Genomic DNA, 23,057 nt, shown 5'->3' on the forward strand with positions numbered 1-23,057 from the left:
TCAATTGTAGTCAGTGCAGCATTTAAGTCGTAAAATCATTTGTACCCATAGCTGCATTGTGAATTGAATAAGGGAAATCTTATAAAACCCAGTTTAAGCAGGCCTACATTGAATTTTTTGCTCAACAATATAGTTCAACCCTGCTGCACCACAACAAATCATATAATAATAGTTACTCACAGATTTGACAGTCACAGAATTGATAATTGTTCTGTTTTTATCATAGATTAATCTCTGTTATCACGGCTTATGTACAGAAAGTTATAATTTATCAATGTGTGTCCTTGCCTTCTGAGTGTGTGGTATCTCATTAGTGGTTATGTCAATATGCATTATGAACTTCAAACCGATTGAACACTGTATATTGATCGTGTTGCATTTTTTTTTATATCATGTGAAAGTCTTCTCCACAAAAGCTTCTTTGATTGTGCTAATATAAGGAAAATGAAATGGCATTTTTAATTTTTTTTTGAATTTGTTGCAACTCTTCTTCGTGGAAATTATTTACTTAGTCACATAAAAAAAACCATACATTTATGGTTGCCTATAATACAGATTGGTTGTAGAAACTTAGGACAGTCCCAATATGAAAGGGCAGTCCTGAAGCAAAAGACAATGCAAAAAAATGTAACATTCATGAAGGGCTTAAGAAAGATACATGTCAAACTCCTACACACAATGACAAAGTTTGTGACGGAAACATGAGAGATGACAGTGTTTCCTAGGCAATGAACCTCCAACGATTTCATGCAAACAGAAGAGAATAACAAATCTATGACATATATGACATGATGATAGGCTAATAAAGACATGGTTCTGATAAAGAACAGTCTTCATAAAGGAAGTGGCAGTGGAACAAGATAGAAATAATGGGAAATAACAGTAACATCATTCACTATCAAATAGTCCAAAACACAAGAAAAGACTAAAATAGTGAATAGGACATCTTCAAATACAGTCATTAAAGATGAAGAGCATAGATAGCAGGACTCTGACAGTTATGAGTAACAAACAGATTGACATATTTCAATTATTGTCCAAGCCATTGTGTAAGAACACAAATCTTAAACTAGAAGAATATACAACTTAGAGAAAATGATTCAGTATTGAAAGTATGAATTATTTAACATTCTGAACATTTTTTCATTTTCAGATCAATATTTTAGATCACATTCTATGATTTAATACAATGAAATCATTCCATGCTTCAAAATCATAAATTGGAAGATGAAAGAAGCGAAAGATATTTTAACAATAGAGCATCCTAAGATATACAAGCTGATTGTAGTGAAGGATGAAACACTTCATGTGGGTGCACAGTAGCCGATACTCATCCAAACAAGAGATGAATTATCTACTATTGTCTTCATCAAACCATGGCTAATTAGGTAGCACTTTGACCTAAATTGTATCATATGATTATCTTAACTCATGCATCAACTGATAATCTGAAATTCAGTCATTGATGTCATGGAGTTTCCCAGAGGTATAAGTTATAACTGTGTGATTTTGGGAATAAGAACAAAGCACTATCAACTTCTAAAAATAATGAAAGATAACTCAAAGGCCAATTTTCACAAGCAAAGAAGCGATAATTTTTTGAGACAAAAAATTAATTTTTGTAGAGAATATGGAATGCAGTAACAGACTTACTTTCCTGATCAAAATTGATAATTATTTAAGAAACAGTCAACACCACATGTTCTTAAGGAAGAGCTTGAGAGTAAATAAATTCAAAAGTATTAATTAAACAACTATGATGATATATAAATTAGATTTACAATAGAAATGAAAATTGAACAATGATAGGAAGCAAATATGTCCTTTGTTCATTTGTTTCTATCCATCCTCTTGCTTTGTGTCCTCTTCTTACGAGGCACTTTTCTGATTGTGGGTGTGGATAGTTCATCACATTGAACACCCTCCTCAATATGGTTGTCTCCCACTTGTTGAAATTCAAGGATGGTTTCCTGCCGAGTTTCAGGAATGACAATCGAATCATTGTGTGCAACAAACAATTCATCATGATCCTCTAGCTCCTCTTCATGCTCACTACCTGATGAGTTTGATTGTTGGGCTTCCTATACACAAAACAATTTAACTTATTTAAATAACCTAATACCTCTAGTTAAATTATTGCATAAGTCATATGATATTATAAAGAACTTACCTTAGATTCATGACCATTCACTAAAATCTCCCCTCGATCTACCAAATGTTGTCATAAGCCTTGGGAACCATGTAATAAGGCATATTTTAGGTCGTCCTCTGAAGCTTCCTTTTGAAATTGGTGAACCTACATATACAGACATAACCAAATTTATAAGGTATGATTAATCATAAGATACAATTAACTGAGAAGTTTGACATGGCTTTTTTTGAAATAGAAAATATAGTAGATGAAAATATTCACTTACCAAACCACCACGAATGCTATTGTACCCACCAGATCCTAATTTATGGGATCCAATACTTGACACCCTAGCTTGGGTTGCTTTTGTTGTATCTCAAAGGCGTCTTTTAGATCCTCCTTGTGTAGATGGCCTATAGTTTGGATTATTGTGGGATTTCCTCTTAAATTTGGCATCTTTCATAAGTTCATCCCATGTCACTTGGTCTGTAATCCAAGTTGGACGTGGATATCTCAAGTCTTTTGTCAGCTTCGACCTTAAATTGTCTCGTTTAGAGTGCATGTATTTCTGTGCAATATCAAGAATGATATCCTTATTAAAACCAGGATTTCCAAATGTTGTTATGACATCTTTAAAGAATTCCTCTTTCTTAGAATTGGATTGCTTCCTCCAAACCATTTGAATCGTATTTCCAAATAATTGTTCTGCACGACGAAAAATAAAGTGAAAGAATTTAAACCCCACTTCATCCTTCAAGACATTTCCTTCTGAGGTGAGCAAGATTGTAACTTCTTGCATTCCTTTTGTAGTCACTGAGGATATTGTTGTAGTCTTAGGGGTTGAGGTAGATTCTCCTATAGGTGCATCAATCACTTTGTCATTTATTTCCTGTATTTACAGTGACATTGTGAAATTGTCAAAAACCCAACCAAAATATGAAACTATTTCTAAGCAGCCAGTAGTATGAAGATGATCCAAGACAGTCTTGGATACATCACTGTTCAAGTTGCAACAGTCAACAAGAATGAAGGTAAGACAATAAAGAGAAAGATTGTTTGACAATATCCATAGTTCTGATTTTGTTTGTTTTGATTGGGATTGGAGCGCAAACATTCATAGTTCTGATTATGTTTGTTCCATCTTTGTGATTGATACCTAGGAAGAAGTATCTAGAGGATATTAATGCACATGTAATAGAGACAATTCATCTTAAGTTGTAGTGACCAAAGTATCTACAGTCCTACAAATGAAGAGGACAACCATTGAGTAAAGGCTAATGACCAATCATAATAAAGTTCTAATCATAGTGTTTAAAGAAAATAAAACACAATTAAAAATCATTGATCATAAAATTATTAATTTTACCTGTTCATCTGAGGTAGGCCCTGCACTCTCCAACAATTCCCTTTCCCATAACTGAATTTGTACAATTATTTCTTGTCTGATTGGAAAATTTTCAAGAGTATCTGGCAGGAGCCTTAGCATTCTTGATTGTGAATCTATAAGACTCCTCAAGGAAACTTGTCTGGTTGTTGGTGGGAGAATTCTAACTGAACCCACATCAGGAACATTAGTGTTTGTTGGAGTAATCCTTGAAATATCCTATGAGGCACAAATATAAATATTAGGATGGTATAATAGGTGACAATAATGTAATCAAACCCACACAAACATATGATTGAATCTTACCTCTGGCATAACATTAGATGAATTGGAGGGCACAACTGGATCCTTCATGCCAACAAGATTCATGCTCGATGGAGTTACTTTTGAGATGGCCTGCATTCCACAAACACAAATTAGCATAATATAATAAGGAACATACGATAATTTAGCATATAAAAGACAAATTTCAGGCTTACCTAATGCACCATCATAGTAATTTATTGCCCTTGTCCATTTTTTAACATATCAATCAAAGCATTTAAGATCGGAGGATCCCCCATACCAGAATTGGTAGCATCCATGGCCACATTCTTAAAAAAACACAAAATGACATAAAAATAAGAAAATATTGATTAGAGAACATATGCGTATAGCACCCATGGCCACTAGCAAAAGTTTTGTATACTCTAAAAAATTTAAAAATATAGAAAAAGACAATCATAATCACAGTCATAATCCATGGCAGAATGCTATGAGATCATATATGTAGATTTTGGGTGCTCTTCTATCCTTATCCATATTAAACGATCATAGAAAAACATAAATAGACCATATAAACAAAAGATATATGTAAAATATGGTCTACCAAGAAGGATTCTGCCTTAAGGCCTTGAAAATCATAAACCGCCCAATGGTTTGTTCAAGGAACTTCTAAAGAGAACAAAGAACAATGGGAATTACCTTCAAAAGATCCATGTCAAACATTGTCACCCTACAAGCATTCTGAATTGAAATTTTGAAAAACAAACACACCTAACCAATGCTTTGAAATGTAAAAGCTAATGTCTTAGATTTAAAATGTATAGCTCCCCTGTTTACAAAGCAATATACACATTATGGAGGCATAAGTGCAGGACAAAGCTACAGTAGTCACAACCTTTGAATAATAAAAGTTAATGTGCATGGTAGTCATAGCTAGATATGAAAGAGGCAGAAATAATACAGCCTTATGAAGCATTAAAAAAAATCTTGTAAGAAAAGGTACCATCTCTCCTCCTGAAAAAATGAATGGTAACAAAAGAAAGCAAACTTTCAGAGTAGGGATAAGTGGAAAATAGTGATGTTGCAGCCATAAGGAAATATGACAGTCATAAAACCATAGTGGTTCTTATTAATAGCAATGTCAATTTAATGCTGAAAATTTTTCAATATTAAAGTACAAGTAATTGTGACTTTTTGATCATGAATACTTGATAATTGAATTAAATGTAATCCTTAGACTAAAAATTAAAAAATCATGTGATATTACATCAATGTATCAATAAAAGATGATTTAATGTACAATTATAAGTCTAACATTTTTGGGGTCACTTTGAACTCCTCAACAAAAAGCATGACTTTTTCAACTCGCCGTGTTGTAGTTGGTTATCACGTCAGTCTAACACACTGAAGGTCTCCAGTTCAAGTTTGGGTGGCGGCATCTTGTATATTTTAATCTCTACAACATTAATTATCATTTTAGCAGACCATAATCATGACTTTTTCAACTTGTCTCTCAAAAAATCAGAGGCCTTATTTTCCAAGGTGCCAAGTATTTAAAGTAGCACGTGCAAAATCTGCAGAGATGAAAAACAAGTCAAATCCAATCACTTACTAACATCACAATCTACTCACACGTATGCCTCATTTTCATTTGTTTTTCAGTTAAAAAAATCCGTGCTTATCTTTCATTGATATGTTTCTCTCATTGGATTGTTTTTTATTCTCTTCTTGGGGTGAATTGATTCGTCATTTTTAATTTCTGACCTTGCTTGACATCGAGGTAGGAAATGGTGGAATTTTGTTGGATCTAACAATTCAGTAATAAATGAGCGAAATTTTAAAATCAAGAACATCTACAAAATGGTTGATGGGAAATTCAGTTTGGTATAATTCGTAGTAGTGGCTCATATTTAATTAGTAAAGAATTTATCAAATAAATTACCATAAAAATTAAGAGTGTTACTCCTCTACTTCCAAGAACCTTGAACTAATAAATAATAACATTTCTTACCAAAAAAATTTCTGAGGAGAAGGAAATATAAGAATGGCTGACAGTCCTGTAGTGGCTTGTCACTCTATGGAACACTGTTCAAAATTGTAGGAGGCCAAAATAATGAACAAACTGGTAATGTCTTAAATTTACAGTTTTAATATATTGGTGGATATTTCAAGCAATGGATGAAACATTACATTTGTTGCTGCACTATGATATGTAATTGGAGTAAATCTTCAGTGTGTAGACAACATAAATCTTCTTTTCATTGTACTCTCTTCGTAGTCCACATGTTTATTATTGTGACATGTTCATGTTGTTGGATTTCCTTATATGCTCACTATTGGATGTACATGTTTGAGCAATGTTACTTATATAGGATCCAGATTTTTTTTTTGGAGTCATCAGATTTGCACAATTTTGTCTGGACTTTGTAATGTTCTCCTTTATATTCTTTATTTTATTTTTTTAATTGATTATATATTTTTAATAAAAGCTAAGCTCAAATTGAGAATGATTTATCATAGAAAGCAGAGACCATCACATGACCCAAAAAAGATAATAAAGGTCACCAATAGAAAGTGTTTTAATTACAAAAAGACTTTAGATACCCAGAGATCAAACTAAGAACCATATAAGTCATAGTGTAGCAATCAAAGACATAGAGATCAGACTGGTGTTGTTGCATCATTATCAGGTTTGGAAAGTGCTAAAAGCATGAGTTGACATTGATTTACAGTTACAATAAGCATGTGTACAACCCCGAAGACACTCAGAACACCACATGCATCAAGGACTCACAGTGAAAAAGACAAAGATGAGAGCATTATCACAGTCAATAAAAGATGCATACGAATTCACAAAAAACTCAAAAGAGTATTCAGTAATGACATGACAATATTTGCATCAGACGAGCGGTGCTATCATGTTAGAGGAACACCATGAGACAGCTAAGAGACTTCATAGATAGAGATTGAAATAAAAGAAGAGATCAGTTAAATCATCACAGAAGATTTTCACTGCCAACCATATTGAAAATACACAAAAGAAATAGTGAACACCATGTCAATAACAAGCCATTAGTCTTAGTTCTTTTGATAGTCAAAGGGTCACAAGCTACAGTCATCTCCAAAGCATTAATAGAAAAGAAAAATACAAAGGAAATCACAGTCCTAAAGTCATAGAGACAGTCACATGCATTTTTCACAAAGAATTAGAAAGGTTTTTGTCCTTGAGAACTATGATTTCAATCCAATAAGCACAATAATTTCTCTAAAAGCAGTGATCATAGGAACAATCAATATAATCAAGCATAGAAACTTTACAACAAAAAGAATATTCATTGTATTGATGAATATCATGCCAAAAGTGTAGCTACAGTATCCCTGTCGCAGTGCATATATCCAAAACCCCTTAAAGTGATCATGGTGATCAAATAATGTCATCCTTAGATGAAATTTCGTCATTTGATGGCATAAATACCCCATCATTAATGGGCCCTAAATCTACAAATAAATTAATACTAGTGTTTTCATGGTCTTCATCACTTTCAACTACAGGCAAATGAAAATCAATAAATCCATCATCTTCGTGGACTTGATGCTCATGTGGTTGCTCATGTCCTTCGAACACTTCAATAAACTCATCATGATCTTCATCCTGGTCATACGCATCATTGACAATAAAATTTTCATCATCTCAATCTACGCTATTTTCATCATCAGGGGGGAATTCTGCATCTTCTTCATTGTCTTCAACATATGTTACTCTTCGTCCTCTTGGATCATAATCAATAACAAATGACCAACCAGGTTGTTCTAGATTTGGAATGAGAAGTATTTGGTCACATTGGTTTGGAAACACATAAGGTTCAGAAGTGGCTTCAAACCTAGATGTATTGATTATATGGAATCCATTGTTGTGCATAAAGATAGTTTTTTCTTCACCCACTTTGATAAGCTTGTACCATTCAACATGAAAAATAACTTTCTTGAAAGACATAAAATCAAGCTCTATAATATCCTCCAGCACTCCATAATAGCGAAGTGTGCTTGTGATTGGTTGTCTATCATTGCATGTGAACGACATTCTACCTCAAATGATGCTGAAACTCCACAATCATAAGTTTGTCTCTTTTCATCAACCTTTTTGATGCGAAAGTGATGACCAAAATTCCACATTCCTTTGTAATATGTTACCTAATTTCATATAAATATTAGATAATTAGATTTGAGAATACAAAAGTTAAAAGATAATTTATTAAATATCTCCAATATGTTACTATATATGTATCACCTCCCCATTTATAGATCCTTTCACGAAATCCAGTTGTTGTGTCACTCTATTTCTCCCTTTTGTTGCCTCATGTTCAATATTAGTCTTTAGCCAATTCCATGAGCATCTCTCTGGCCATTTTCTTTTATGGCTTGCAGGCAATCCTCGAACAGTGTTTTGACCATGTATATTATATATATTGGCCCATGCCTTTTCATCCTCTACTTTCTTTTGTTCAGTGTACTTCTCCATCCATTCCAACATAAAGTCAGAATTGTATGTAACATACAAATATAATGCTTCCCACTCCTTAGCATATATGAAGAAAATAGAATTGTTCAATGAATTAATAATTATTTAAAAGCATGTATTATAAAATTTAAGATAAAAACAACTACTTCCAACATTTTTGTATACCTTTTATCCTCTTTGAAGTCCCTTGACCCTCTAATTTTTCTCCTTCAAATGATTGAAGTTGGTTATAATTCCATAATCACGGAGCTTCGAGATGCAATTGAGGTAAGTACTCACTCAAATGAACAATCAATTGGAAAACCATGTACCCCTCAACCATGGACCCTTCTGGACAAGCCTTTTGCCTAACAAATTGTTTTAAAACCTTCATATATCTCTCCACAAGCCACATTGTTCGAATATGAATAGGACCATACTGTTCAATCTCTTCTACTAGGTGTAAAAGGTAGTGCTCTTGAGAATTAAAAAAGCTTGGAGGGAAGCACATTTGAATATCACACATCAAAAGTGAAACATTCATTTTCCAATACTTCAAGTCATCCGGATGTATCTCTTTAGATGAGACCCACCTACAAGTATTTACATGTATTACAATAAAGAGTTATGATTACTTCAAGACTATAAGTCATGGAAGAGTATGAATGATTGATTCAAAATATCTCAAATATTTGGATAGTTTGTAAATAGTTAACCTAACATCACAATCAAAAGTGCTTGGTATTGCTGCAAGCAACACATACTGCATGACCATTATCAAATAACAATGTTAAAAATATACATGAATTGATATTATCACTAGGATATATAAATTTATAATTATGTTTCCAACAAATCAAATGTACTACAAAATTACCTTTATCCAAATTGTGCCAATCATGTGTTTTTAGGCCCGAGAACTCTAATCCATCTCTTGTGAATAAGTTTTTTAATGTTGCACCAAAGCCAGAAGGAAATCTTATGCTTTTCATTGTATCAATGATGTTTTCTTTCTCCTTTGATGTAAAATTCCCCGGAGCATGATTATATGAGTTGTTTTCATGCAACCACATGTTCGGCATGACATTGGCAACTTGGAGGTCCTTTCGTAACTTTATTTGTGCTTCAAGGTTGGTTCCATTTAGATGTTTCCACAAGCACTCTGCCACATTTTTCCCGATGTGCATAGTATCAAATAGGTGGGCTATTGGCAAGTTCTCATAATAGTCTAATTTGTAGAAAATAGAGAGTCTTTTCATTCCTGGTGGAAAGTCTGCCACTTCTTTTCTATCATACAATGCTTTCCATCTAGCAGGGTTCATCCTTCTTGGCTTCCTCATTTCCACTTCCTTTCCATTGAAGTTATTTTTCTCACGCACTCGATAGCGATGATTTTGTGGTAAAAATTGTCTATACTCATCATATACAGTTTTATTGAGATCCTTTGACTGCCTATACAACATTTTTGCCCACATGATGGACAACCATGTTTCCCCTTTGTTTGTAGCCCTGAAATAAGAATGGAAACCACATTTACTAAATGGTACAATGGACACAATAATTACAAATGTAATTTACAATATATTACCACAACAAATAGAGAGCCCCGGGGCATCATGAATTGTCCAGATAAGCATATAGCATGAAAGAGGAAGTTTCTATCATTGACAGGTCTTGATACATCAAGCATATTTACACCATCCCATAATTCACGAAGCTCATCAATGAGGGGCTCCATGTATACATCCATATCCTTTCCATGATACTTCCCTAAGTAAACAAAAAGTTTTTTATCAAGGTTTTAACTGAATTAAAATATTTTAATATAATCTTCAAGAAATCACTGCATTCATATATTCTAGTACCTGGTATGATAAGAGTTAACATTGCATGCTCCTTTTTCATTGCCATCCAAGGGGGAAGATTGTTGTTAATAATTACAACTGGCCAAACAGAATATGTTGTTCTAAGATCTCGAAAAGGATTTACACCATCCATTGCCAGAGAAATTCTTGCATTCCTTGGCTCATTTCTTAAATGTGGCCATTTTTCCTAAATCTCTTTCCAATGTTTGCTATCCGCGGCCATACGCATGACACCATCTTGGATCCTCCCATGTGCATGATAATCCATATATTTTGCCAACTCCTTGCATTTGAACATCCTCTCGAACCTTGGCTTTAGTGGAATGTGTCGTGGTACTTTATAAGGAACCTTCTTGGATACTTGATCTTGACGATATCTACCTATGTGACACACTGGGCATTGCAGCAAATTTGCATTCCTTCCATAGTACAATATATGGTCATTTGGACATGCATCATATGTATTGTACTCCATTCCAATATCTTTCATTACTGAAGATACTTCTCTATGTGAATGGGGCAGCTTATTGTCCTTTGGAAGTATTTTGTTTGCCAAAAGCCTACATGACGCAACATATGATTTTTATAAGATAAGTATACACATTATTAAAAAAAATTAAGATATCAGGAGCATTAATTTATATGAATATCGAATGCTACCTTAATATATCAGTAAAGCATGTATTTGTCAATCCATGTGTAACCTTCAAATTCAACAACAACATAAGTGTTGCCAATATAGAAGTATCTGCATTTGAAAAAAGAGGCATCCTAGCCAACTGAGCTAGGGGGGAATCAATAACTTCTTCAAAAGATGTGTAGAAGTCTTTGATGAATTCATCAACACCAGCCTCATTTATCTGTGAAGTGGCTTCATCCATAAATGCGTCTTGTTCTTCATCTTCAGAGTGGCTATCATCGGTGACATCCGTTGGTTCTTCAGGAATATTGTGAACTGGAAGCGGCTTTTTATCAAAAAACCAATTGAAATGATCAATAATAATGTATTGAATAATGCGAACCTTTATTTATTATAAGAATAATAATTTGTTAATTATAGTGTACCTCTTCTATATAAACCCCATAGTTCAATCTATGGATACCAACAAGTCGCCGCTTCTTTAGTTTCCTATTTTGGCACCTATTGCAAGTGCAATATATCATTTCGTTGAAGTATTCATTTGTCCCTAGAGCAGGTCTTGCTGCTCGCTCATCTGAATATTCAAATGATGATGATGTGTTATTTCCCTGAATGCACCATGTACTATCAACAATTAGAGTATGACTTATAACTCGAGTATTACTTTTTTTTGAAGAGAACATGACCCTTAGGTGCAAGATATGTTATAGCTTAAGAAATTTGAAACTTCGAAAACATGGCTTTAAGGTGAGATACACAAAACTGGAAATAAGCTCTCTTAGGCTTGGGTAGTGAGACTCTAAAGTAGACCTCATCGTATCTATGCTTATATTATTAAACATAAATAATAGCATGTCAATAGTCAAAAGCCAATACTCCTGAAATCAGGTTAATCTACATTAACAGTATCGGGGCACACTTGGAGCAAGAGGACAAGTATCCTATGTTCTCTAGATGAAATCTGATCTAAAAAAGAATGTCTACCAAGTATCATGTGAAACATGAAAAACCATATATATATACAACTGCACAGACACATTTATGAAATTGTTAAGATCCTATCACCAAAGCCTTTTGTTATCTATACAATGTAAAGAAGGATGCTTTCTCTTGAACAACATTCGAGATAGAATAATGAAGGCATGATACAAACTATCATATCAAACTATAATAAGAATGTATTCCTATCGCCTATCTAAGAAGGCTCAAAGCTTGTTGAACCCATTACTATCTCTACTTATAAATTATTTAGTGACAAGATCGTTATTGAATAAGAAATTTACTCTTCCTTCTAAAGATCTTTGCGTGTTAAAATAAGGTGTTATAATAGGTAGCTTGAGCCCGACACATAAGGATGTAGATTTAGGTAATAATAAATGACTTGATAACTAGGAAAATATTCCCTTTTTTGAAAATTATATACCCGATTTCATATCTCATGGTTTATTTAGTGATTAGTATCATAAGTTATTTAATTTCATTGCAGCAAAAACTAAATTGTTATGTACAAGCATGAATCAAAAAATAAAATTGAAGAGGACTAACACCATGAAAACCAAGTTTTATGTTAATCCATGTAAGTGATTTTTTTGATAAACAAAAACCAGAAATATAATAAGTATTGGAACTCAAATACATTGTGTCATACCTGAGAGGTCAGCAATTCAAAACTAGCCCAAGAAACACAGTAGTGGGCTAAAACTAAAATGAATACTCACATGTCCCTAGAAACTATAAACTACTCTCCTAGACCAAGGTAATGACGGATACATCTAACTACATAACCAAACCTGTAGAACAGAGCAGTGAAGAGAAAATCTACAGGTGACAGTTAAAAAGAAGTTTCTATTAAATTCTATGATAAAGTAGACAACAAGATATGGTTGTAAGATCTGAAAGGTAATATATCATTGACAGACCTCTGATAAAGATATGAAACCAGCAGTCATTCTTTTGGAGGATTAACCAGAGTCATATTACCACATGTTTATGAATGAATGCAAGCTGGTCATAAGACTTGTCAATAACCCAGACAATCATCATGAAGATGTACTTGTCTCATCAAAGTTCCAAACTCCTCAAACCCTAGAAGGAAATCAAAACTTAGTATTTTCTTTTAAGATGAAGTTATTCTATGCCTAACTTCAACACCCATCAAACCTAGATGACAGACAGAACTTGTCAACAATCTATGGATGTAGATGGCAGTGATCAGTTCTTTATAAATAAACAGTGAAAAAAGCACTTTTAATAGATAGCAAAGTCTCTTTAAATCACGCCTGACAGTGTAAGCTAGTGCATGAAAATATAAGAGGACTTGGACTAAACATTGAAGGTAACTACAGAGGATACAAGAATATCAAGGTGATAGATCTGCTATATGCCATTATTTGTATGAAGGATATTCCAAGTCTCTTCAACCATGTAAAATCATAAACTGTGTACAAGCCAGTGATCATAAATGCCTAAAAAAACTAAATGGAACATTCATCATGCAAGGACTATCAACAAAGATTGCTTGCTAACAAACTTCTTTTTCTATAGTACCAAGCAAAGGATTGTTCATAAAAACAAGTGAATAGTTCACGAGTAACAGTTCAGATGACAGTTAACAGGTGATTAGTAAGCTGGGATAATCTATAGACACATGAAACCTGAATGTTTAGACTCCATGTTTGATGACAAAAGGACAATCTCAGTGAGCAGGCTTATTAACCATGGCAATACCCGAAGAGTCTAAGGACCATCCAGACAGTGTAAGGACTCATAAAGACAATCTACAGGTAACAATAATAAAGGCAAAACTGGTGATTCGGACTCGGGTGAAAAGTGCTCCCTGCATCGTCCTCCATTAGGCTGTTAGATGCAGCAGTTGGTATACGATTCAAGTCTGTATGACAGTGAGTTAAGGATTCAATAGCATTGTTGGTGGGTATGGACTGTCCATGAAATAACCAGAGATCGCAGTTTAAAGCCACCCATTCTCCGTGGCAGACTGGCCGGGTCACGACCCTCGCACTCGGCGAGTCAGGCAAGTCACACCCCCTGACCCGTCCGATCCCAGGTCAGGGTCACCGTGACTCGACAGAGGTCACCCGTCCTGCTGACTCACATGACTCGTCGCGAGTCACGGAACTCTAAGGTAGATTGAATTATAATTGTGACGTTTTTTACATTGCTAGAAATTATTAGCATTATTGCATCTAAACGTACGTTACTCATTTGTTAGCACGAAATGATGCGTTTCTATAAAAAAAAAGTGCAAAATTTTCTGGTACTATCAGGGTTTGCCTATGGGAGGTCAAGGATTCAATTTCTAGCTGATCTGGAGAAGTTGGTGCATAAAAATGGCTTAAGGGAGAACTGGATACAAATCCATTCCAAACATACAAACAAGTAGCTCAATGCTAGAGCAGCTCAGTAGCCTACTGGGAGTGATTGGTAAAAGAATTGGACAGATTCTATAACAACGTGTACAATTCAATAAATACTTTCAATGAAGGAAGAACAGGTTTCCAAATAGAGTTAGACAATGGGGTTGCTACAGAATGTTCAAGATGGTACAGGAAATTTCAATGTAGGCTTTGCTATAGAATGTTCAAGAGTTAGACATTTTGATGGAACTTTTTTCCTGGGTTCCAAACTCTATGGGGTGAATCTCTGTTGTAATCATTTGTGTGATTGCTAACTCTCATTTCCTAGCAGTTTCTCAGGTTAATATTGCTTAGGGAACTCTAGTCATTCATGTTCTACATTTAGATCATTGTTGATAAACTATTGTATGGAATCTCCATCATAGTTTACACTTTTGGGTCTCAGAGCAGTAAAGTTGTCAAAGTTTTCAGAATAACCAAAAAATCACAAAAATGAGTTAATGACAGTTATCACAAGGCCCTTAAGTCGTCAAAACAAAACTAAGAGCAAGATCTCTGTAACAGTGTGCATGGTATAAGCAACATAGTCTCTTCTCAAAAGATACAATCTTTCCAACATAAAAATGATATGAAGTATTATTCTATGTACTATCTAATTAATCCTAGGTTAGTATTTCATTTCATTAAAATGATGCTGCAAGTAAAAAAAACAACATAAATACCTGGTCAGCCATTTTGTATAAACACAAGAAAAATAGCCTAGTAGAATTGTTGAGGTAGAATAACCTAAAACACATGGATTTAAATTTAATTAGAGAATGAGTAGCAAAATATAGAGAAAATACAGAGAACACCTATTATATCTTTGTCAAACAGTCTAAGTAATGAATATACGACACATAAGTAAACCAATTCCTTTACCCAAGCACACACATCAACACGATTTACAAAGACCACAGATAGAATTAAGCTAAATTCAAATACACAACTTAACACCAGTAATCAACTACGTGTAAATTATTCCAAAATAAAACATTTAGTTATCAGAGAATATGATATATATTTTCTTACACATTAGGGGTAGCTACAAAGTTAGCATTTTAAAAGATCTGATGTCATACTCCATAGACAAACACATTTTGGTAATTATATATACATGCCAAATGAGCTTTGAGAATGCATAGGTGTACCGTTAACCCTTTGTGCAGCATATGTTGCCGGTGTTGCTAGTAACTCTATTGGGGAAATTTGTATATTTGTTCGTGGTGTTAAAAATAAATGAGCAAAATCCTCGAACAGAATTATATATTTGTTTGTGGTATTGTTTTTGCCTAGACAACTTGTATATTTATTCTATATGCATGAAATTTCAACGATTACTGAAAAGAATACATAAAGGGTTGTATCTTAGCCACCTCTGTAAGAACCCCTCTAAATTTTCACCAAAATCATGCATTCGTCCTCTTACACATTTTGTCAAACATTGTGCATGCTTCCCAAGGTCAGAAAGTTTTCTTTTGCAAATTTGGTAAGTACAGGTTGTGAATGTTTCATTACATAATAATGATGCCAAATTTACAAAAAAATGGAACATGTTAAGCACTCTTTGACTTGATGCAATATGTGTTTGCGTTGCTCTTATGACAAAGAGTCTCCTCTAAAGCACAAGAAAGGGGATGATGAAAAAGGAGAAGCCAGAGTCCACATTAATGACACTGAAGACCATGCTGCTGAAGTTGAAGATCCAACATTGAGTTTGCAGATATTGATCCCCCATTGGGATGGGGGACCCTTGATCACTACAGTGAAATTATAAATGCATAAGCAGTCTTTGACCTGATTTAATATGTGCTTTTGTTGCTCTAATCAGTTTCAGATACATTTAGATATACTACATGAGACTTTACTCTCTATCTATATTTTAAAGTCAATGTTTTAGTAAGATACAGCCATGTAAGCATGCTATGTAACAACAAGAACAATTTTTTGTAAATATGCTATTTAACAGCAAGAACAGTGTTTTGGTAAGATACAGTCATGTAATCATGCTATGTAATGGCAAAAAACAATATTTTGGTAAGATACAGTCATGTATTGCAGGGTAGTCTAATACTCCTATAGGGGCTATGAGCCCCATGTGGTCCTTATATAGGCAGGTCTGTTAATTTTATTGAGATGATCTAAAGCTTGATATTTGTTATACTTAAGCAGTTATTCTACTATCAAAGTACATACATTCATTAATGAAAGACAAGGTGAAATTCTGAGAATAAATTCTGCAATTGTAATTTTGAAAACGAAGTTATTAAACAGTCCAAATCTAACATTGTTTATTGTCATGAAAGGCCATACACTATAGTAATTTCAATTTCACAGATTCAAATAACAGAGCAAAGATACCCAATGCATTAGGAACATAACAAAGGAGATTTACAGGCTCAAAAAGAGAAATTTATTACCTATTTGCAGCGTAGACCTAGATTTCTCAGCTTGAACAGTTTGCAGCTCTCCTAGAATGTTGAATCGATGTAGTGCATGAGACAGGTTGAAGAAGATACCTAGGGCATTGAAAACTTCCCATCATACCATGAAAACTCTTCCCGCTGTTAATAGCTGCATCCCGATGATGTTGCCACCGCTGTCACTAGTTTCCAATGAATGGAATTGTTGCTACCGAATGGAGAAGGAGACGGTGAGTTGAGCTGTTGTTGCTACCAGATGGAGCAGAAGACTGTGAGTTGGGTGCAGACTTATAACATCAAATCCAATATATTACCAATTAAATCCTAGGTTAGCATTTCATTTCATTAAAATGATACTACAAGTACCAAAAACAATGATATAAATACCTGGTCTGTCATTTTGTATAGACACCAAGAAAATAGCCTAGTAGAAATCTACAAAGAAAAGCGTGTGGATGCTAGTTAGGATCATAACATAAATAGCCATTAAAATATATGAAAACACGTAGCCCAAAAAACCATAAAATTATTCTAAAATATAGCTTGAGAAACTCAAAAAAAATGAAGATTTGATTAAAACTTACATAGAAATTGATTATGAATTGTTAACGTAGAATAACCTGAATAACCTGAAATACATGTATGTTAACACAACTATTACTTGAGCAGGTTAGTCTTATCTCCTCAAGCTCCACTTTGTTGTTCGTGAAAGAAAAAGGTCATTATATACGCATAGAATTTATTAGTTTGAATAAAAGACTCTTACTTTGTTTGTTTTTATTAAAGAAAGAGCTAGGGTTCCACATACAATGATAAAGAGATTTTTGACAATAAAAGACACAGGTATATGAGTAAAAACCTTCATCAAAGACAATCTTTAGGTTACTAATGTGACAATGGATTGTGATAGTCATGGATAATCAAATGAAATTACAGCCCAGCATCATATGGAATTTTACAAAGTGCATTCAACAAGCCTAAACGGATAGTCAAAAACAGTAAAAGACAGTGATTGAATAAATGATCTATATACAAAAGCCTGGTTAAAGACGAACTGTTTCTTATGATACAAAATGCAGCTACCATAACTTTGGGGCTTTTTATTGCATTTTTATCCAGCTGGCACATGGCTTTTGTGTTGATTTCTCTTCTTGTTCTGATAATGTTCCAATCATGGGGCAACTCAATATGGTAAAGAAATTCAGTGCCAAATCCAAAGTACTTTTGACCATAGCTGTTGATCATTCTTTTCTTTATGTAAGGGTCCATAACCAGAAAAATAGTATGCATGGCTTTTTTATGGCGTGCTAATTATATACACGGGAAAATAAGACCTGGGTTGAGATTTGGGGCTCTAAGCCACCAGGGCTTAAGTGACACCTTCTCAACCAATCAATCCATTTCAACTATCTAAAATAATACCAATATTAATAGGCTTGCTCGACTGTTGTAGATGGCAGAGGCTAAACCTATGCATGTGGCAATAGATGCATCGAGAAACATTCGCACCATAGCTTCATTTTGTGTTGAGGATCATGTTCTTCAAATGCATGCTCAACAATGCAAAGAACCAATGAGTTGCGCAACTCAACTGGCAATGATTGATGGTATTGGCTTTGGTGTTATAAATTTTGTCCTCTTTGCTACTTATGGTTTTAGCTTCTGGGCGGGAGCTCAACTGGTTATCCATAAATTGACAAACCATACACAAATATTCAGAGAACTATAATTCTTTCTACTCAAAACATGTTGAGAAATATTTTAAGGTTTTATTAGTTAGTATTTCTATAAAACAATTAGCAGGATGTACCAGTACCTGTATCTGTACCCAAGAATTTTTATTTTTTTTGCCATGCTCATTAATCCATACCTGTACTCGAATTGGTAACACAACTTGAAATTGCTAAAATCTGAAGGGGCTGATGTGATATAAATCTGCCAATGTATCTGATGTAATCAGTTTTCTGAAAATGAATAAACTATGCCATTGTTTCTGTTATAAACATGTGTTCTCTGGTTCCACTTTAAACTCTGATTGGTGTAGTGGTTGATGGTTGTTCCGTTGAACCATTGACCATACTACTATAAATGGAAAATAAAAATATTTCCTATTGTGAACTCTCATGAGGATACATCTCATACACCAAATTGACATCTATCATTTGGTGGTGACCTAAAAAGGAGCCTCATCGTTTTACCTTTTATTCTTGGTAAAAACCGTAGTTACCAAGAGATCCAGGGCACTTTTAGGAAGGGGTGAAAATCAAATACTAGTATGCAAATAAATGAATATGGAGACAGCTATATTATATGTAAATGCAGTCACAGAAATTGTGGGTACAGGGATGGGTATTTGATCCATGCCCCTATAATGGAGTTTCTTGGGAACTATGGAAGAAACAATAGAAAGGGACACTCATATTTGAATTATTGACAGTTGAAGGCTTAGTTAACGTTCATGTGATAAGTATCATGCAATTATTAATTCCTGGTTTCTAATATTCCTTTATATGTCAAAGCAATTGGGTTACCTGAGCCATAACCAAACTATAGCTATATACTTGTTACAATTCCTTAATAAATTCATGATAAGCAGTGGTTGTTCATGATGAGAATTTCTAGAAAATAAGCAAGAAATGCATCTTTTGTCAACCTGTATTAACAATGGAAACAGGGTGCTTATATTTATATGTAAATGCAGTCACATAAATTGTAGGTAAAGGGATGGGTATTTGATCCATTCCCCTATAATGGAGTTTCTTGGCAACTATGGAAGAAAAAATAGAAAGGGACACTCATATTTGAATTCTTGACAGTAGAAAGCTTAGTTAATGTTCATACGATAAGTATCATGCAATTATTAATTCCTAGTTTCTAATCTTCCTTTATCTGTCAAAGCAATTGGGTTACCTGAGCCATAACCAAACTATAGCTATATACTTGTCACAATTCCTTAATAAATTCATGATAAGCAATGGTTGTTCATGATGAGAATTTCTAGAAAATAAGCAAGATATGCATCTTTTGTCAACCTTTATTTACAGTGGAAACAGGGTGCTTATATTTCTGCTTCAATCTCTGTCATCAATGTTGACATGTTGCCACCTAAAATCTCTTCAATAATAAGATGTTATTAGATTGGCCTTTATACTAATGGGAAGGAAATGGTAGGAAACTGCAGGAAGCAGGGGAGGAACTAGGAATGACAAGCTCAATGGATTAAAAACAACAAAAATGCCTGTGCCTAATCTTTCCTTTCTTTTTCCCTACTTATCTGTTTGTTTTTCAATCCCTTTACTTTTTTTGTTTTTTCTTTTATATCCGATGCAGTGGATTCTGATTTTTGTAGTTCTTTTGAGTAATTAATGTGGTAAGTTTTTTATTGCTAGTTTTTCATTTTTATTGTCATTTTATTCTAAGACAGAATACGTCCAAACAGTGAAACAAATTTGTGTAAGTCAAATGTAATTACTGTCTCAAAATGTTTAGCCAAAAATTTGTCATTTTCACAGTTTTTGATGCACAAGCATTTCATCAAACAGATCACATTCAGCTAATCTAAGTTTGATTTTCAACTTGTTTGAGGAACATTTTAAATATTCACCAGAGGATTGAATTCTCAATACCAACTATTGATAATATTTCATTTAAGCAAAATTATTGCAGAAAATGATCAACGAACAAATTTTTATACTCTTGTGTGTTGCTGCTATAAAAATGATGTACTAAAAAATTCCGTATGGCCATGATATCTTTATTAAATCATCAGTATTCACAAACAAAATTGCTTAACTGTATTTCTGAATAGTCAAAACTCAATCAACACCCTTTTTTATTTTTTCCCTTAGATGCATGGCTTGTTTAGAGTGGTACGGCAGCCTTAGAAAAGTTATCAAACATATTATAATATAATACACTATACTATAAGACTATAAGTTATAATTATACTACAAAAACAGAGAAATTACTTGCTTCTGTCTCGCAAAGGATGGCTCACCCGAAGCCCTATAGACAGTAGGGGGTGAGGAAGGCACACTGAAGAGTAACTGTGACTAGCCAGGCGGCGATAGTGCAATGAAACCCCTGTGCGCTTTGAGATGGTACAACCCAATTCATCCTACTGATAAGGTGCGGACTACCCCTTCTATGGAATAGACCGAGGGTTATATACAATTATGTACCTGAATCACAACAACATCGAGCTGTGCATAAACAAATGCATTCTGAGAATTCCAATGAAAACCAATGCATTCCATTGGGCCATCGTGGCTGGATAGAATAAGGAAGAATCGGGAAAAAAAGGGGGGAAATGGAAAGAAATGCGTTTACTGTGAGAAGCAGTGACAAGTCGGAAGGTGAACATAATATGGAGATAAGAACTTGCGATTAAGAGAACATGTCCATGTCATCTGCAAAAAAATACATCTGGGTAACAATACTATTGAGTCAAAAAGTTGTCTTAGCGGCATTCAAGAGGATTACATCCGACTTCTGAGTGGCATGAAGCCATATAGCAAGATCTACCACTATAGAGCTACATATAACCCTAGAACCCACTATGATACTTAATTTGGGGACACAGTCCATAGATCCCTTTGAAGACTGCACTTCGCAGTCAAAGCCTGAACTGCTAGCTGCTTCTACTAGTCCATGAATAGCAATGGGACTCTCCCTGGGATGTGGAAGAAGAATTACTATAAGGGAACACGAGAGAGAGGGAAGGAACAAGCATTTTCATTGAAGATTTGGATGCAGTGATTAAACAAACGAATCTTTTACTCTTCCCACCACTGTTTGGTGATAACAACTCTTCCGCGGCCCTCCAGCAAAGATAATCACACAAAGCAACAATAGAAATGTCTAGAAAAAAAACTTAATGAAATGGAAAAATATTACAGAACCCTACCAAAGAAAATTTTTCTCTAAAATGACAGAAGAAACCAGCTGAAAAAGGGTACTTACCTGGGGTTATGCTGAATAATAACTTTTTGAGATCTCTAAACCCCTGGAAAACCATATCTACAATGTGCTTGGCACGAAGGAGATTGTAGCTATGCCGGTGCCATCCACTGAAAAACCCCTAATCAAATTGCAGTGTCCTCTCAGTGAAGACGGTGGGAATATATGGGCAGAGATTGGAGATAAAATTAATCCCATACTAATCCTTCCCGCCATTAATAACTGATTGTTGATGCCCCTTGTTGATGCCCTTGCCGTCGGGCGAGCAGAGACACATGCGTTGATGAGTTGAGTTAGAAGTAAAGAGGGAAAAGGCGGGATAAGTGGAAGAAGCCCAGAGCCAGCAACCTTAGCCATTGATGAAGGAGTTGTTTCGTTTGTTGATTCTATTGAAGCGGCACAAGCAGTTGCCCAGGAGCAATCGTTGATTCGGGTGATTCAGTAGTGTAGGGCAAGTTTCGATTCAATCGCAATAAAAACGTTGTTTGTTTCTTCGAAGCAGCCGCCTCATACCACAACCAATTCCGCCTAGGTTTTATTTTAAGGAAAGTTAACTTAAAATATGTATTTAAGACAATGATAATATATTGTCTTAAATAAATGTCTCAAATGCCCCCTCTATGTAGTAGTGTATAAAAAGTGAAATATAAATATATAGCACTAAGTTATCTCTTGTAACAAGTCTGGGAGGATCTATATCAGTTTCTTGATACTTTCTTAAGGTAAAGACTCTTGTAGTTAAAGTATTAGGTTATGTTCCAAAATTCATAAGTCATCTTAATAAGGGACATTACAGTGGTATCAGAGCATAATCCTGTCAACTTGTGGAAAATAGTTCATGTAAAACTTTCGATGCAAAAGAGGTATGTCAGCTATGGCAGAATAGTTAGCAACTGAATTTAGAACATTCATGGAGCAAACTAATGAGAAGTTTGAGAAGACCAATCAATTAATCCAACAAGCTATTCAAAGTATGAACATTAATAATCATGGGAGACCCATCCCAAATTCAGGGAGAGACACTCATTCAAACCATTTGGAGAATGAGCATTCAACCCAAAGCTCAGCCCTTAGGCCAACCATGCCTCCATTCCTACCAAGAGAAGAACATATTATGGAAGAAGAGGAACCGGCAATGAACAGTGTAGAGGAACTTGCACAGATCTATGTGGGATTATGTAAGGACCCGCTTGTCCTAACCCTAGTTAAACCAAACTTAAACTCACTATTTTAATTAAAAATCAAATTAATCATTATTGCACATGCAAAAGCAATGATTATCAACATGCAAGTAATAGATAAGTAACTGAACAACCATGCAACTCATAAATAACATGTAGAAATTAAATGTGCATGAAAAATAACAAACTAAAATTTCGCAGGAGGACCGAATAGAATGCAAACCATAATTAGTTAAGATGTCGAGTTATGTGTGCGCATGTGTAGCGTAAATCGTATGCATGAAATTATTATGAATTGA

At 34.4% G+C, this 23,057-nt stretch overlaps 1 protein-coding gene across 5 annotated transcripts; it reads right to left on the reverse strand.

The window, feature by feature from the left end:
- Positions 1-1,717: 1,717 nt before the first annotated feature.
- Positions 1,718-22,096, reverse strand: LOC131027609 (uncharacterized). 5 transcript variants are annotated; one of them, XM_059209513.1, is made up of 10 exons: positions 14,879-14,895; positions 11,208-11,356; positions 10,803-11,107; positions 10,143-10,702; positions 9,155-10,047; positions 3,822-3,911; positions 3,498-3,734; positions 2,418-3,020; positions 2,171-2,296; positions 1,718-2,081 (listed from the first exon to the last, which is right to left on the reverse strand). In XM_059209513.1, the coding sequence occupies exons 5-8, from the start codon at positions 9,176-9,178 to the stop codon at positions 2,508-2,510; spliced, it is 864 nt and encodes a 287-aa protein (XP_059065496.1). In that variant the 5' UTR covers positions 9,179-10,047; positions 10,143-10,702; positions 10,803-11,107; positions 11,208-11,356; positions 14,879-14,895; the 3' UTR covers positions 1,718-2,081; positions 2,171-2,296; positions 2,418-2,507. The 5 variants fall into 5 exon arrangements, with proteins under 5 accessions (XP_059065496.1, XP_057813665.2, XP_059065495.1 ...); XM_057957682.2 differs by lacking the exons at positions 9,155-10,047; positions 10,143-10,702; positions 10,803-11,107; positions 11,208-11,356 and adding exons at positions 16,616-16,867; positions 17,006-17,053; positions 21,581-22,080 and having other exon boundaries at positions 14,879-14,942; XM_059209512.1 differs by lacking the exon at positions 14,879-14,895 and having other exon boundaries at positions 10,803-11,372.
- Between the last annotated feature and the right edge of the window lie 961 nt (positions 22,097-23,057).

The sequence above is a fragment of the Cryptomeria japonica genome, chromosome 8 (genome assembly GCF_030272615.1).
Source record: "Cryptomeria japonica chromosome 8, Sugi_1.0, whole genome shotgun sequence".
Classification (NCBI taxonomy): Eukaryota; Viridiplantae; Streptophyta; class Pinopsida; order Cupressales; family Cupressaceae; genus Cryptomeria; species Cryptomeria japonica.

Coding starts and splice junctions, on each gene's coding strand:
- LOC131027609 (XM_057957678.2), bottom strand. Junction 11,108..11,207: donor ATGGGGTTTATATAGAAGAG/GTACACTATAAT, acceptor TTTGATAAAAAG/CCGCTTCCAGTTCACAATAT. Junction 10,703..10,802: donor TGCTTTACTGATATATTAAG/GTAGCATTCGAT, acceptor TGCGTCATGTAG/GCTTTTGGCAAACAAAATAC.